We start from the raw sequence: 13,992 nt of genomic DNA, 5'->3' as shown, positions 1-13,992 counted from the left end.
CCGACCAGTCCTTATTTCACCCCCTTAATTCTGCGAGTCAGACAGGGTAACAACAAGTACCAGCGTTTACCGTCTTTTGTTATTTACCTGTCCAGGGATCGAACCACCAGACTTCCGCTCTCCGAGCAGACATTTTAACACTACACCATGGAGGCAGATTCATACGCTCAACAACGAACCCAACGACTGTTGGACAGATCAGTTGAAAGAAGTGGCACAGCAAGAAGAAATAGTCCCTCAAACCAACACAGACAAGCTCCCAAACCAAGGTCAAAGTGAGTGAGTGAGCGAGTGATTTAGTGAGTTTGGTTTAACCCTGCTTTTAACAGTATTCCAGTTATATCGTGTCAGCTCAATGTGGGAGGAAAGCCTGAAGTGACCACTTCAGTGAAACCCACGAGCACGGGTATGGGGCTGACAAACCTAGAAACAAAATCGGGGAGAACCGGGATCATAGGTTTCTGGCGTGCCCAAGGGACGCTACTCTGCACAGCGAATCGCGGCGTCTTAGACGACTGGGCCATTCGTGTCCCTTGTGTCTGTAGGAGGTCAAATGTCAACATATTGGTGTCCAACCTACTTAATAAATGACATTAGGCTCAGGGTACAAGGGACCTATGTTGTGGCTTGGAAACCATCTCCATTTAGCCCTATCTACACGACACGTATCAGGAATGCGGGGCTATTATAAGCTGGTTGTGTCTGGCTCTTCAGTGAACGAACATATTTTAATTATTACTGCACATGACTTAACATGATAAACTGTTTAAAACCTTGAAAGAAAACAAAACGTGATGCAGACCTAATGTTAATGATTACCATGCTTAGCTTATCATGCAAACATAATTAGGAAGTTTTGTTTGTTTGTTGTTTAACGCCGCACTCAGCATGGCGGTCTGTAAATAATCAAGTCTGGACCAGACAATCATGTGATTGAAATCATGATCATCGATCCACACAATTGTGATACGATGACATGCATCAACCAAGTCAGCGAGTCTGACCACCCAATCCCATTAGTTGCCTCTCATGACAGTATGGGTTGCTGAAGACCTGTCCTAACCCAGATCTTCACGGGTCGGGAGTTTTGGTTATATATTGGAAAAGTTTTCTGTGAAATCAACTCAAGCATCAACCATTGTACATCTAAGAGGAAGAGAGTGGAGGAGGAAGAGGAACTGGAGCAAGAAAGATGGATTTTTTTTCAGGCTGTGACCTTGACCCTTGACATTATTGGTTCATATGATGATATCCCTGAGATGTTCAGAACAAACTGAAGTTGCAGCCTTGTGCCTTCAGGAGGAGCAGAGATGATGATGTTGATGATGAAAAACAGGAAGACGAGGAGGTGTGTGTGTTTGTTGGATAACGCCGCACTCAGCAATATTTTACCTACATGATGCCGGTCTGTATATCATCGAGTCTGGACCAGACAATCCAGTGATTGACATGATTAGCATCGATCCATACAAATAGGGTTTGATGACATGCATCAACCAAGTCAGGGAAACTGACCACCTGATTCCATTAGTTGCCTCATACGACAAGCATAGTCGCCTTTTAAGGCAAGCATGGGTTGCTGAAGTGTAATGGCCTATGAAAAGGTTTAAGTGGATTTGGTATGTTGGTTGATTGGTTGGTTTGTTGTTTAACGCCACACTCTGCAATATTACAGCTATATTCCAGCGATTCTACCCCGTATCTTCATGGGTCGATTTGGTATGTAAGATATTTTTTAGAGAGTAAGAAGGGGAGTTTGGGGCGATTAGCGAGGCAGTTCAATGGTCAGCTGTGGGGTTAGGACTGTCGTGCTGCTGCAGCTGCTGCTGTTGATGACCAAGAGAAGAAGATGACAATGAGGATGACAGTGAGGGAAGGTACTTAATGCTGAAGAAGGAGGCTGGTTTAAACAACGCTTTTCCAGATGTTCAATTGTTGATGCTTGAGGTGACACAACACTGTGACTTAATGGCTGACACTACAGGACACACAACGCTGTGATTCAATGGCTAACACTACAGGCTACACAACGCTGTGATTCAATGGCTAACACTACAGGCTACACAACGCTGTGATTCAATGGCTGACACTACAGGACACACAACACTGTGATTCAATGGCTAACACTACAAGCTACACAACACTTAGACAACAGTCATGCAGGTTACTAGATACAGTGTGCAGTGGCTGTGTGGTGGGCAATGGATGTAGAGCACCTCTCACATCACTGGTCGTGTTAGTCTGTATTCCTGTGTGCATGGTTTGAGTGAAACGTCAGTCTGTCAGCTTGTCAAAATGTCACATGCTTTAAGATAGACTTAAACAATAGTTGATCACTAAGATCACTTTGCGCAGGTAGGCCCAGACGCATGTCCAACAAAGTGGTCTCAGTGATATGCTTTATCGTAACTCCCATTTGTCAAAAAAAGAAAGATTTACAACAGTTGTTCACTAAGATCACTTTGTGCAGGCGGGCCCAGAGACATGTTCAACAAAGAGATCTTAGTGATACGCTTATTGTAACTTTCATTTGTCAAAAAATGAAAGACTTACAATAGTTGTTAACTAAGATTTCTTTGTGCAGGTGGGCCAAGGGTCATGTTCAACAAAGTGATCTTAGTGATACGATGATCGTAACTCACATTCACAAAAAAAGAGACTTACAATAGTTGTTCACTAAGATTTCTTTGTGCAGGTGGGCCCAGACGCATGTCCAACAAAGTGATCTCAGTGATATGCTTTATCGTAACTCCCATTTGTCAAAAAAAGAAAGATTTATAACAGTTGTTCACTAAGATCACTTTGTGCAGGTGGGCCCAGACGCATGTCCTAGAAAGAGATCTTGGTGATCGTAACTCCCATTTATAAAAAAAAGAGACTTACAATAGTTGTTCACTAAGATTGCTTTGTGCAGGTGGGCCAAGGGACATGTTCAACAAAGTGATCTTAGTGATACGATTATCGTAACTCCCATTTGTAAAAAAAAGAGACATGTTCATCGTCTTAAAGGTAAAACTATTGTAAGTCAATGGTAATAACGGGAGTTACGTCTGTATTCCCCCCCAGTATTCACCTTCCCTATCAATTGTGTTTCTTAACCATTCGTGTTTAAAGGAGAAACATAAAGTGAAATTTGTGACGTGTGTCTACGAGTGACGTCCTTACCCTCATGTTCACCTGGCCATGTGGAAGAAGAAATAATGGGTCAGTGATTCCTGGAAGCTAGGTGAGATTCAATTAGGGGCAGCTTTTGTGATAGTGAGTGAGTTGGGTTTACCGCCATTTTAAACAGTTTTCCAGTTATATCATGGCTTTGAGAATGCGCTGGTTGTGATCTATTCAGATGAGGAAACACCAGGGCCCCGTTCCACAAATTGTTCTTAGCGCTAAGATGATCGTAACTATGCTAAAATTGAACATCATGTGAATGAATATTGTTTAATGCTACCATCAGCAATATTCCAGTCTAAATAATCAAGTCTGGACCAGGCTGCTAGTGATTGAAAGCTTGAAGTTTAGGTCCATAGGGTACGATGAAGATCAGCCAAGTCATTAAGTGAGAGAGAGTGAGTGAGTGAGTATGGTTTTATGCCGCTTTTAGCAATATTTTAGCAAAATCACAGCGGGGGACACCAGAAATGGGCTTCACACACTGCTCCCATGTCGGGAATCAAACCCAGGCCATTGGCGTGACGAGTGAACGCTTTAACCGCAAGGCTACCCCATCGCCCCATTAAGTGAGACAACCCAATCCTCTTTAGCCAGCTCTTACAACGAAGAGGGGATACTTTGGACCCTGGATCCTCACTGAGGACAACAAAGAGGGTTCTTTTCAAGGATGTAATTTCAATAAATTAGTAATCTATTTTTCTAAATCATAAACACATTTTGTTATTCACAACACCAAAAAGTGAAACTGTATTCAGCTTGATCGGAAATACATCTTTATTGATGATTAAAAACAATCATGAGTTACTCTGTCTTCCATAAGAAAAATTGAAATTTCATACTACATGTAGTAAAAAACTACAGTTAAACAGAGGGAGGGTAAATGAACAGTGGGAGAGAAATGTCATGTGACTTTTGATAACATCTCCCATAAATCTATGTACTCTGCATTAGCATCAACCATGTATATCAGTTGATAGTTAAATAACCAAATACTGCACAATGACTGCACAAAATGATTTACTCTTGAGAATTTGAAGGATGAGTAAAATGAAAAGGTATCTTCGGTTCCATTACATATTGCACAAATTTAAATTAATGATTTCCAATCAAACTACAACAGATCAAAAAATCAAATCAAATCATCTATATTCCATTAATAGCTTGATATATTCTGACTCAACGTCTTCCCATTGTTGGGAACACGACAAGTCATTGGTCAGCCACCTTAGAAAACATGAATTATCTTCAGCCAATCAAAGATGCATAAACAGTCTGCCTGTATCATAAATATCAGATCTTTTCCTCCGTACCATATCTCTCTAAGTGAACATCTGACAGCCCTTATATAAGATGACAAGTCACGTGAACTTTCCTAACAGCCAATGTCTCAGTATGAGTAAAAGAATAATTCAGATCAGCATATCTCGTCAGTATCTCAAAAATGAACTCAGACGGTCAGTTTCGAATGGAAATAATAAAAGCCATGGCATTATATTGTGGACATGTTATACAGCCTGTCATTTCTGAGCAGGTCAGTTTCGAATGGAAATAATAAAAGCCATGGCATTATAGTGAGAATGTGTTATACAGCCTGTCATTTCATCTACACCCAAAAGGGAGCACCATCAACAGACTATTTGGGTTCTGTTTCGGTTTATCCTATCAGAGCTAAAGACCCGATTTTCATGAGATTGTATGCAACCCTGCAGTGATTGGCTGTGATAAAAGCTGTCTTTAGCTATTGCAATACAGAATGAAGTCATGCTAGAATGCTTTTATTCACCCAGGTTATTTACAACATCAAGTATATAGAAAATTCTCACTTTCTGGCAAATACTTGAAAACTAGATGGTAATTTATTCAATGAACTTCATCAAAATTAGCTGAAAATCCATTGATAAATCATATTGTCAGTTTTTTGATTAGTGCTGCACTAACCAATATTGCAGCTGCTGAAAATAATCTTGTCTTGGCCAGACAAACCAGTGATCGATATTATGAGCATCAGGTTATGATGACACACAATCAACAAATCACCGAGCCTGACCAACCATTAAATCGCCTCGAGCAACAAGCACAGGCTGCAAGACTTACCAAGAGTTCCGATTGGTCTGGGTACGATGAGACACAGAGAGCAGGGCCACATTTCACAAAGCAATCGTAGCGCAACGACTGTCGTAAGTCGATGTAAAATTGTGGGAGTGATGTTGATCATTGCGCACGACTGTCATAAGTCTATGTTAAATCTTGGGAGTTACGCTAATCATTGCGCAACGACTGTCATAAGTCTATGTTAAATCGTGGGAGTTACGCTAGACATTGTGCAACGACTGTCATAAGTCGATGTTAAATCTTGGGAGTTGTGTTAGTCATAGCGCAGTAACTGTCATAAGTCAATGTTAAATCTTGGGAGTTGCGTTAGTCGTAGCGCAATAACTGTCATAAGTCAATGTTAAATCTTGGGAGTTGCGTTAGTCGTAGCGCAATAACTGCTTTGTGAAACAAGGCCCATGTCACTATCAAGGAATAATTCTATTCCACATGTACGTTGTCTCTTACGAAAAGCATTGAAAATCAGGCTGTCCCTGAAAGGCCCCTCTAGAAACTACCGGTAACCAAATACTATTAACTGTTTCATTGGCATTCTTGAAGTTGGCGAGTAAAAAGGTTGGTTGGTTGTCTGACGCCGCACACAGCATTATTCCAGTTATATGACGGCAGTCTGTAAATAATCGAGTCTGGACCAGACAATCCAGTGATTGACTTCATGAGCATCGATCCACGCAGTTGGGATACGATGACATGCATCAACCAAGTCAGCGAGCCTGACCACCCGATCCCGTTAGTCGCCCTATACGGCAAGCATGGGTTGCTGAAGACCTATTCTACCCCGGATCTTCACGGGTCGAGTAAATAAGGAAATGTACAACTTTGTGGATAACAACTTCTGGTTTATTGCATTCAGCAACGTTTTGATGGAGATTCTCACCTAGAGCTCACTCTAGCTTGATAATTTTGTAAGAATCTACATCAAAACGTCGCTATATGCAATAAACCGGAAGTTGTTATCCATAAAGTTGTACGTTTTCTTAAATCCTATCAAAAATACCCAATTCACAACTTAAGCCACTTTTCCGTACACTGAGTCTTGTCTTATTGGCCTAGTAACAGCCAAATCTAGGCACACACTGAATACCGTTTATCAGACTTAAGTTAATGATATGGAATTCGAGAAGAAATGAGTTGAACTTAAATCATAAAAATTACTTTAACGCTTGGTGAACACATTTTTTTCATGGCCTCTTTTTTTTCTCACCTCTGAGTCTGTGCCTGGCAAGCCGTTGGCCGTCGTCGTAGTTGCTGGCGACGATGGTGACACCGGTGACCACACCTTCTTCTGGTACTGCGAGTTCTGATCGGCAGGGCCGGATAGGGGTGTGTTTTTATTGTTGTTATTATTCGTCGTTTGTTCAAACATCGCTCGTTTCTGACTTAGAGTATGAGAAGTTTCCCTGTAAACAAAAATGATAAAGATAATAACATAGGCGAAAAATAAATGTGTCACAAAAACAAAAACGATTTAAAAAAGATATTTTTTTAATGTGCCATTCTTGTTAGATCGGGAGTAGTCAATGCCAAGTCTCTGAAAATGCATATTTTTAATTGCAACAAGCAACTCCATTTAAACTGAAAAGGACCCCAGTGAGAGGGGAGATTCAGAATGAGGAAATCTAGACTTGCTTCATTTAGGGCTATAGCATTACAATGATTGGTTGGCCGCACTCAGCAATATTCCAGCTATATGACGGCAGTCTGTAAATAATCGAGTGTGGACCAGACAATCCAGTGATTGATATCATGAGCATCGATCCACGCAATTGGGATCGATGACATGCACCAACCAAGTCACCGAGCCTGACCACCCGATCCCAGTAGTCACCTTTTACGACAAGCATAGTTTAACGATGCAACAACAAAGAAGACAGCGACCTGTAAATAATCGAGTCATAACCAGACAATCCAGTGATCGATATTGTGAGCAACATTCTCTTATGGCCAGCTGGTTGCTGGGACAATTCCATCTTCCCGAGGCAAGAGAGTTGACTATAAAAGTGCAGTTCCCACCCTTGCCGAACTAGGCTGGTATGATGCATAGTCAAATCAAAATTGTGCAACGAAATCAACATCTGGTTCGTAAACCGTCTTGCAGATTTCGGTCGATTGCAGGATTTGCAAAGCAGATTGTCAGGGCGCCGCCATTTTGTTTCAATCAAATGCAAGTGATACGAGTGGAATCTGATCGGTCAGTAGCAGAGGCTAAGAAGGGACACAACTGGTAATAGCCACTGGTGGTGCTATGATCGAGCCCAGGAATTCCAGTCTAGTTCGTCAAGGGTGGAAATTGGACTTTTAAGTCAGTTAACTCTCTTGCCTCAGGAAGATGGGACAATTCAAACACGGGGGGAACTCACTCTATAGTAACTATGTCCTCATTTATGCTCAGGCGCTTGATGTTTTTAAGAGACGCAGGTTCCGCTGCAGGAACATTATTCGGGACTGTCGAGGAGGCAATTGTGTTGGCACGTTTGATTGGTCGATTGCTTCCTGGGCGTGTGACGGCTGTGTAGGTCGTTATCACCGGGTTGGCCTGCATGGCGCCGTCCTGGAACACAAACCGGAACTTCTACAAGACACCGGCACTTCCTGGTTGTCATGCACATAACCTAATGATACAGACAATATACACATGGTACACAAATAATTCCTTAATTTTAATTTTTAAATTACTTTTTATTAATCATTTTAACATTCTTTTCTGAAACACAAGCATTTATGTCCACCACCATCCTCGATTAAACATAATTCTGTTGTTATCATAACTACCCTAAACCCATACACCAGCACAGCTTCAGAATTCTCTTCATCTCTGTTATCAGCAACCCTGCAGTTTGTTGTTGGTTTGTTGTTGTTTGTTGTTTAACGCCGCACTCAGCAATATTCCAGCTATATGACGGCGGTCTGTAAAATAATCAAGTCTGGACCAGACAATCCACTGATTTACATCATGAGCATCGGTCCATGCAATTGGGATCGATGACCTGCATCAACCAAGTCAGCGAGCCTGACCACCCGATCCCGTTAGTCGCCTTTTACGACAAGCATAGTTGCCTTTTATGGCAAGCATGGGTTGCTGAAGACCTATTCTACCCCGGATCTTCACGGGTCTGCAACCCTGCAGAATCTCTCTCAATCGTGGTAGTAATTTGAGTGGCTTTTCTTAGATTCAAAATGAAGCCATGTTGTTGAATGGTCCAGGGTATTTCTTTGAACAGAATGCCGCAATATCACCCTTGATAATCGAGGATGATAGTATGAACAATTGCATGTGTTTACCCCCAAACATTTTATCCAGACAAGACATCAGATATTGAATACTATAAAAATATTTTGAAATGTTTTATCTTTGTTAATTCCCTGAAAAGAAATCTAACTACCGTATTCGACGTAATAAGCGCCCCACTCTCATAAGCGCCCATGGCGATATTTGCTGATATACTGGCTAGTGAACAATCCCAATTAGCACCCCTCCCAATTGATCAATGTACACAAGACTTATTTATTCGCATATAATACGCACTCATGTGTTCTATGCACCTTTAATTATGCGCAATTAAATTCTTGAAAAATATATCTCATACATAAACATTTCAGGCAGCATAAACCACGAAATTTATCTTTCAACTCTGTTTTTTTCCACCAATATAATATTCTAATAAGAGCCCCCTACTTCTAATTTTAAGAGCGCCCTGGGCGCTTATTACGTCAAATCGATAATTGAGTATATTCATGCTGTTATCATAATATTTATTTTGTGAATTTGGATTGATACTGCTTTGAACAATATTTCAGTAATATCACAGTGTGTCAGTTTGATTTGGAGGAAAGACCGAAGTGATGCAGCAGGTCTTTGTCAGTTCTGAGTATATGTATGGTGCTGGCAAACTTCAAAATAATAATCTAGGGTAGCTGGTATTCAGACCCACGATCATAGGATACTGTTTGCCCAAGGGCCACAACTCAGGATAGGGAACTGACAGCCACTATGCCTTATAACATTTATTGAATTCAATAATTGTCAACAAAACTCCCGCAAGGGAAAACGTTATTGCTTCATGCACATGTGAAGAACAGCTGTAAGTAGGCCATGCTTTGATGAGTTGCATTATGGGAAATGGCAAACAGGGAACACAAGTAGGACTGTCACATTGCTATAAAAGTACTACTTGACAACAACTACTTATAACATCTGATCTCGTTATTTGTATAGTCATTATAATAATGTTAAAAATATTAGTATACCCATCTAGTTGTTTATAGGGGCGAAATGGGTTAATGAATGTATGTTGCAAGTAACTAGCATTTAGTCATGCTACAAGATTACTGCACTTATATAGCGATGTGCATGTACGTGTGTGTGTGGCTGATTGTACTAGTCCGGACTGATGCCGATTTATAGTGCTAGCCCACTGAGATACCAAGCCGCAGTTTCACATGAATACCCCACTCAGACACAGTATACTGACTCCGAGCCGACCAGTCCTTGTTTAAGCCCCTTAATGCCGAGCGGCAGACAGGGTTACAACAAGTACCATCTTTTAACGTCTTTTGGTATGAAGCGGCCGGGTATCGAACTCCGGACCTTCCGCTCTCCGGGCAGACGCGCTACCACTAGACCACGAAGGTCAAAACAGTTTAAGCCTAGTCCGGTGGACTAGTGTAAACCTTATTTAACGCGTAAAATTAGTAAAATTGAAGCATAGAGGTCTGGTTCAGAATCATAGTTCTCAAATGTTACTCGTCAATGAGGACTACCATCATGGATTTTTACCTGACCTCAGCACAATTTAGTAGTCTTGGTCTAGCAGACTTGCGTGAATTTTGAAAGGTGAAATCCATACTTCCTCAAAGGACGTTGGTTATTCTCTAACTACATGTATCCATCGCCATTTGCAGAGTGAGTGAGTGAGTACAGTTTTACGCCGCTTTTGTCAATATTCCAGCAATATCACGGCGGGGGACACCAGAAATGGGCTTCACACATTATACCCATGTCGGGAATGGAACCTGGGTCTTCGGTATGAATAGTGAATGCTTTAACCACTAGACTACCCCACCGCCCCTCTTGCAGAAGGGGATTTTGGGGTTGATGGCCATAATAGTGTATCTACTAGGGGCTAGCTAACCAACCACACAGGCAGATTTTAAATTACAATAAAACATGAACTATTTAAAACTAATAGCAACTATTAAAACTACTGATTGCTATGGATACTATAGGCAATATTATTGGAATTTGTAAATTCCTACTGATATAGTACTGTCAAACAACTACAAAGTAGTATTTTATCATGTTCAATGGCAGACGTCAAGAAATGTTTTTTCAATATATCTAAAAAAACAAATGTTGTAAATTGCTTACCAAATTTGAATGGTCTCAAGACTATGTTTACAAATTCTTATCATTTCAACAAGTTCTCTGCCTACTCAGAATGCAAATATGGAAAGTTTATGACCTTCTGGTCCTCAGGTCACAACCTGGTTACGTAGGTAAGATTTATCACGTGTCCAATGTTTACACAGCACTTATAACATGTACCGTAGAAAGGGTACGGTGTAATTATTTTCTGCGCCTAATATTCAATTTTCTTTTTTTCAAAAATACTGAATCCGCTGGAGGGGGGTGCGCATTATACTTGAGTGCGCACTTTACTCAAGAAAATACGATACGTAACATAATAATATTGTCGATCAGTTTTCTCTTTGAAATGTGTCAAAACCCACAGCATATGCCTGTACCCTAAAAAAAATAATAAAGTGATAAAAAAAAAAGGAAGAAGTTTTTTTCCAGGTTCCTGGAAGATATAAGGGATGGAAAACTACACATGGAATCGTGCTCCTGTGCCACTTGTGCCCGAAATGCAGTAGGACTCAGGGCCCACTTGCACAAAGCGATCTTAGCGCTGAGACTATCGTAAGCCTGTGTTACAGTATGGGAGGTACGATCATCTTAGCACTAAGACTATCGTAAGTCTTTGCTAAAGTATGGGAGGTATGACCATCTTAGCTCTAAGACTATCTTAAGTCTGTGTTACGGTATGGGAGGTACGATCATCTTAGCACTAAGATTATCGTAAGTCTTTGCTAAAGTATGGGAGGTATGACCATCTTAGCTCTAAGACTATCGTAAGTCTGTGTTACGGTATGGGAGGTACGATCATCTTAGCACTAAGACTATCGTAAGTCTGTGTTAAAGTATGGGAGGTACGATCATCTTAGCATTAAAATTATCGTAAGCCTGTGCTAAAGTATGGGAGGTATGACCATCTTAGCGCTAAGACTATCATAAGTCTGTGATAAAGTATGGGAGGTACGATCATCTTAGCATTAAGGCTATCGTAAGCCTGTGCTGAAGTATGGGAGGTATGACCATCTTAGCGCTAAGACTATCGTAAGTCTGTGTTAAAGTATGGGAGGTACGATCATCTTAGCGCTAAGACTATCATAAGTCTGTGTTACAGTATGGGAGGTACGATCATCTTAGCACTAAGACTATCGTAAGCCTGTGTTAAAGTATGGAAGGTACGATCATCTTAGCGCTACAACTATAATAAGCCTGTGTTAAAGTATGGGAGGTACGATCATCTTAGCGCTAAGACTATCATAAGGCTGTGTTAAAGTATGGGAGGTATGATTATCTTAGCGCTAAGACTATCATAAGCCTGTGTTAAAGTATGGGAGGTACGATCATCTTAGCGCTGAGACTGTCGTAAGTCTGTGTTTAAGTATGGGAGGTACGATCATCTTAGCACTAAGACTATCGTAAGCCTGTGTTTAAGTATGGGAGGTACGATCATCTTAGCGCTAAGACTATCGTAAGTCTGTGTTTAAGTATGGGAGGTACGATCATCTTAGCGCTAAGACTATCGTAAGCCTGTGTTTAAGTATGGGAGGTACGATCATCTTAGCGCTAAGACTATCGTAAGTCTGTGTTTAAGTATGGGAGGTATGATCATCTTAGCACTAAGACTATCGTAAGGCTGTGTTAAAGTATGGGAGGTACGATCATCTTAGTGCTAAGATTGTTTTGTGCAAGTGGGCCCTGGACTCTGCTCCTTCAATTGGGACAAAATTCCTCATTCTCTAAATTCGACATTCTCTAATTATCTTATTATCTATCACCACTAGCAGAAGGAAGTTTGTGTGTGACAAAGATATTAGTACATCTACAGCTAGAGAGAGTGAGTGAGTGAGTGAGTATGGTTTTACGCCGCTTTTAGCAATATTCCAGCAATATCACGGCGGGGGACACCAGAAATGAGCTTCACATATTGTACCCATGTCGGGAATCGAACCCGGGCCTTCGGCGTGACGAGCGAACGCTTTAACCACTAGGCTACCCACAGCTAGAGAGACGATGTTGGAAGATTCGGAGATGATCAATGGCGACTAGAAAGGAAGTTGTCAGAACATCCATGTTGTCATGAGGAGAATAAAGGAGAGAAAAGTTGCAATACCACCAGGCAAAGAATATAGTTCAGAGGAATATGTAAGAACTTGGATTGATAAAGTATTGATGTGAGATAGGATAAGTATATAAATATACAATTTATTAGAAAATGTACAATTTCAGATTGATGTCCATTACAGTTTACTGTCCATTCTACCATGACTGAAGGATGATATAACTGCTTAATTTTACTACCGTATTCGATGTAATAAGCGCCCTGGGCACCCGCAAAATTAGAAATAGGGGGTTCTTATTAGAATCTTATTTTGGTGAAAAAAAAACAGAGTTGAAAGATAAATTTCGTGGTTTATGATGACAGCCTGAAATGTTTATGTACGGCAGATATATTTTCCCAGAATTTAATTGCCCGTAAATAAGGGTGCATATAACACACGAGGGTGTATTATAAGTCTTGTGTACATTGATCAATCGGAAGGGGTGCTAATTGTGATTGTTCACTAGCCAATATATCAGCAAATATTGCCGTGGGCGCTTATTAGAGCGGGGCGCTTATTCAACGAATACTGTAACTTTGAAGTTGCTATTATGAGCGATAATCACTTCTAACCGCATCCCTGCACTAAATACGTGCACAAGAAAAAGAGTCTGTTTAAAAAAAAACATTTTAGTCATGGTAGAATAGATATAAACATATTCTGCTTTTAAATTTTGAGTTGGTTTGTTGATCAAACACCTCTATATGTCATCTAAAACTGAATGTATTAGCGAGAGATTTTCAATTTAATATTTAGTGGTGTTTAATAAATGATGAACCATCTCAAAATTTAAAAAAAAGAATATGTTTACCCCTAATTTAGCTATACAGGGTTAGACACCATTGGTCATTTCCAACTAGTCCAGAGCTCATTTTGGACGTATAATTGATTTTGGGATAAAAAACCATAGTCCCATTTAATTTTTACTGGTCTTGGACTTACGGACTAGCAGTCAAGTCTATCCCTGCATGTGTGACTCATGCTTGAAACATTAAAATGTGACAAGGGTAATGAGTTATCCCTGGGAAGATGAGATATATCAAGGTCAGTTAATGGAGCTGAAAACGAAGACACTTCCATCTTCCATACTCTGGTACATGTGGGTGTTGTGTGTTAAAGGTATAGGTGCAGGTGTGGGTGAGATTAACATGGAGACGGTCAGTGTATGAGTTGAAAGCGGGATGCCAACAAACACCAGCAACACTGACATACCCAAACATACCAAACATTAGAATTTCCAAACATACCAAACATTAG

General features: G+C 40.6%; 1 protein-coding gene across 1 annotated transcript in view; it reads right to left on the bottom strand.

Moving 5' to 3' along the window:
* The window catches only part of LOC139461174 (coronin-2B-like), a 121,249-nt gene that overhangs the window by 13,476 nt on the left and 93,781 nt on the right, over positions 1–13,992 (bottom strand). The window contains exons 14-15 of the mRNA XM_071242753.1: positions 7,644–7,834; positions 6,488–6,683 (exon numbers count right to left, since the gene is read on the bottom strand). Coding sequence (XP_071098854.1) covers positions 6,488–6,683; positions 7,644–7,834 — 387 coding nt within the window. The remainder of the gene's footprint in view (positions 1–6,487; positions 6,684–7,643; positions 7,835–13,992) is intronic.

Source organism: Haliotis cracherodii, unplaced genomic scaffold (genome assembly GCF_022045235.1).
Source record: "Haliotis cracherodii isolate W230 unplaced genomic scaffold, xgHalCrac1.p SCAF_14, whole genome shotgun sequence".
Taxonomy (NCBI): domain Eukaryota; kingdom Metazoa; phylum Mollusca; class Gastropoda; order Lepetellida; family Haliotidae; genus Haliotis; species Haliotis cracherodii.
Note: the sequence above shows the minus strand (reverse complement) of the source record. Positions and strands in the feature narration are given on the sequence as shown.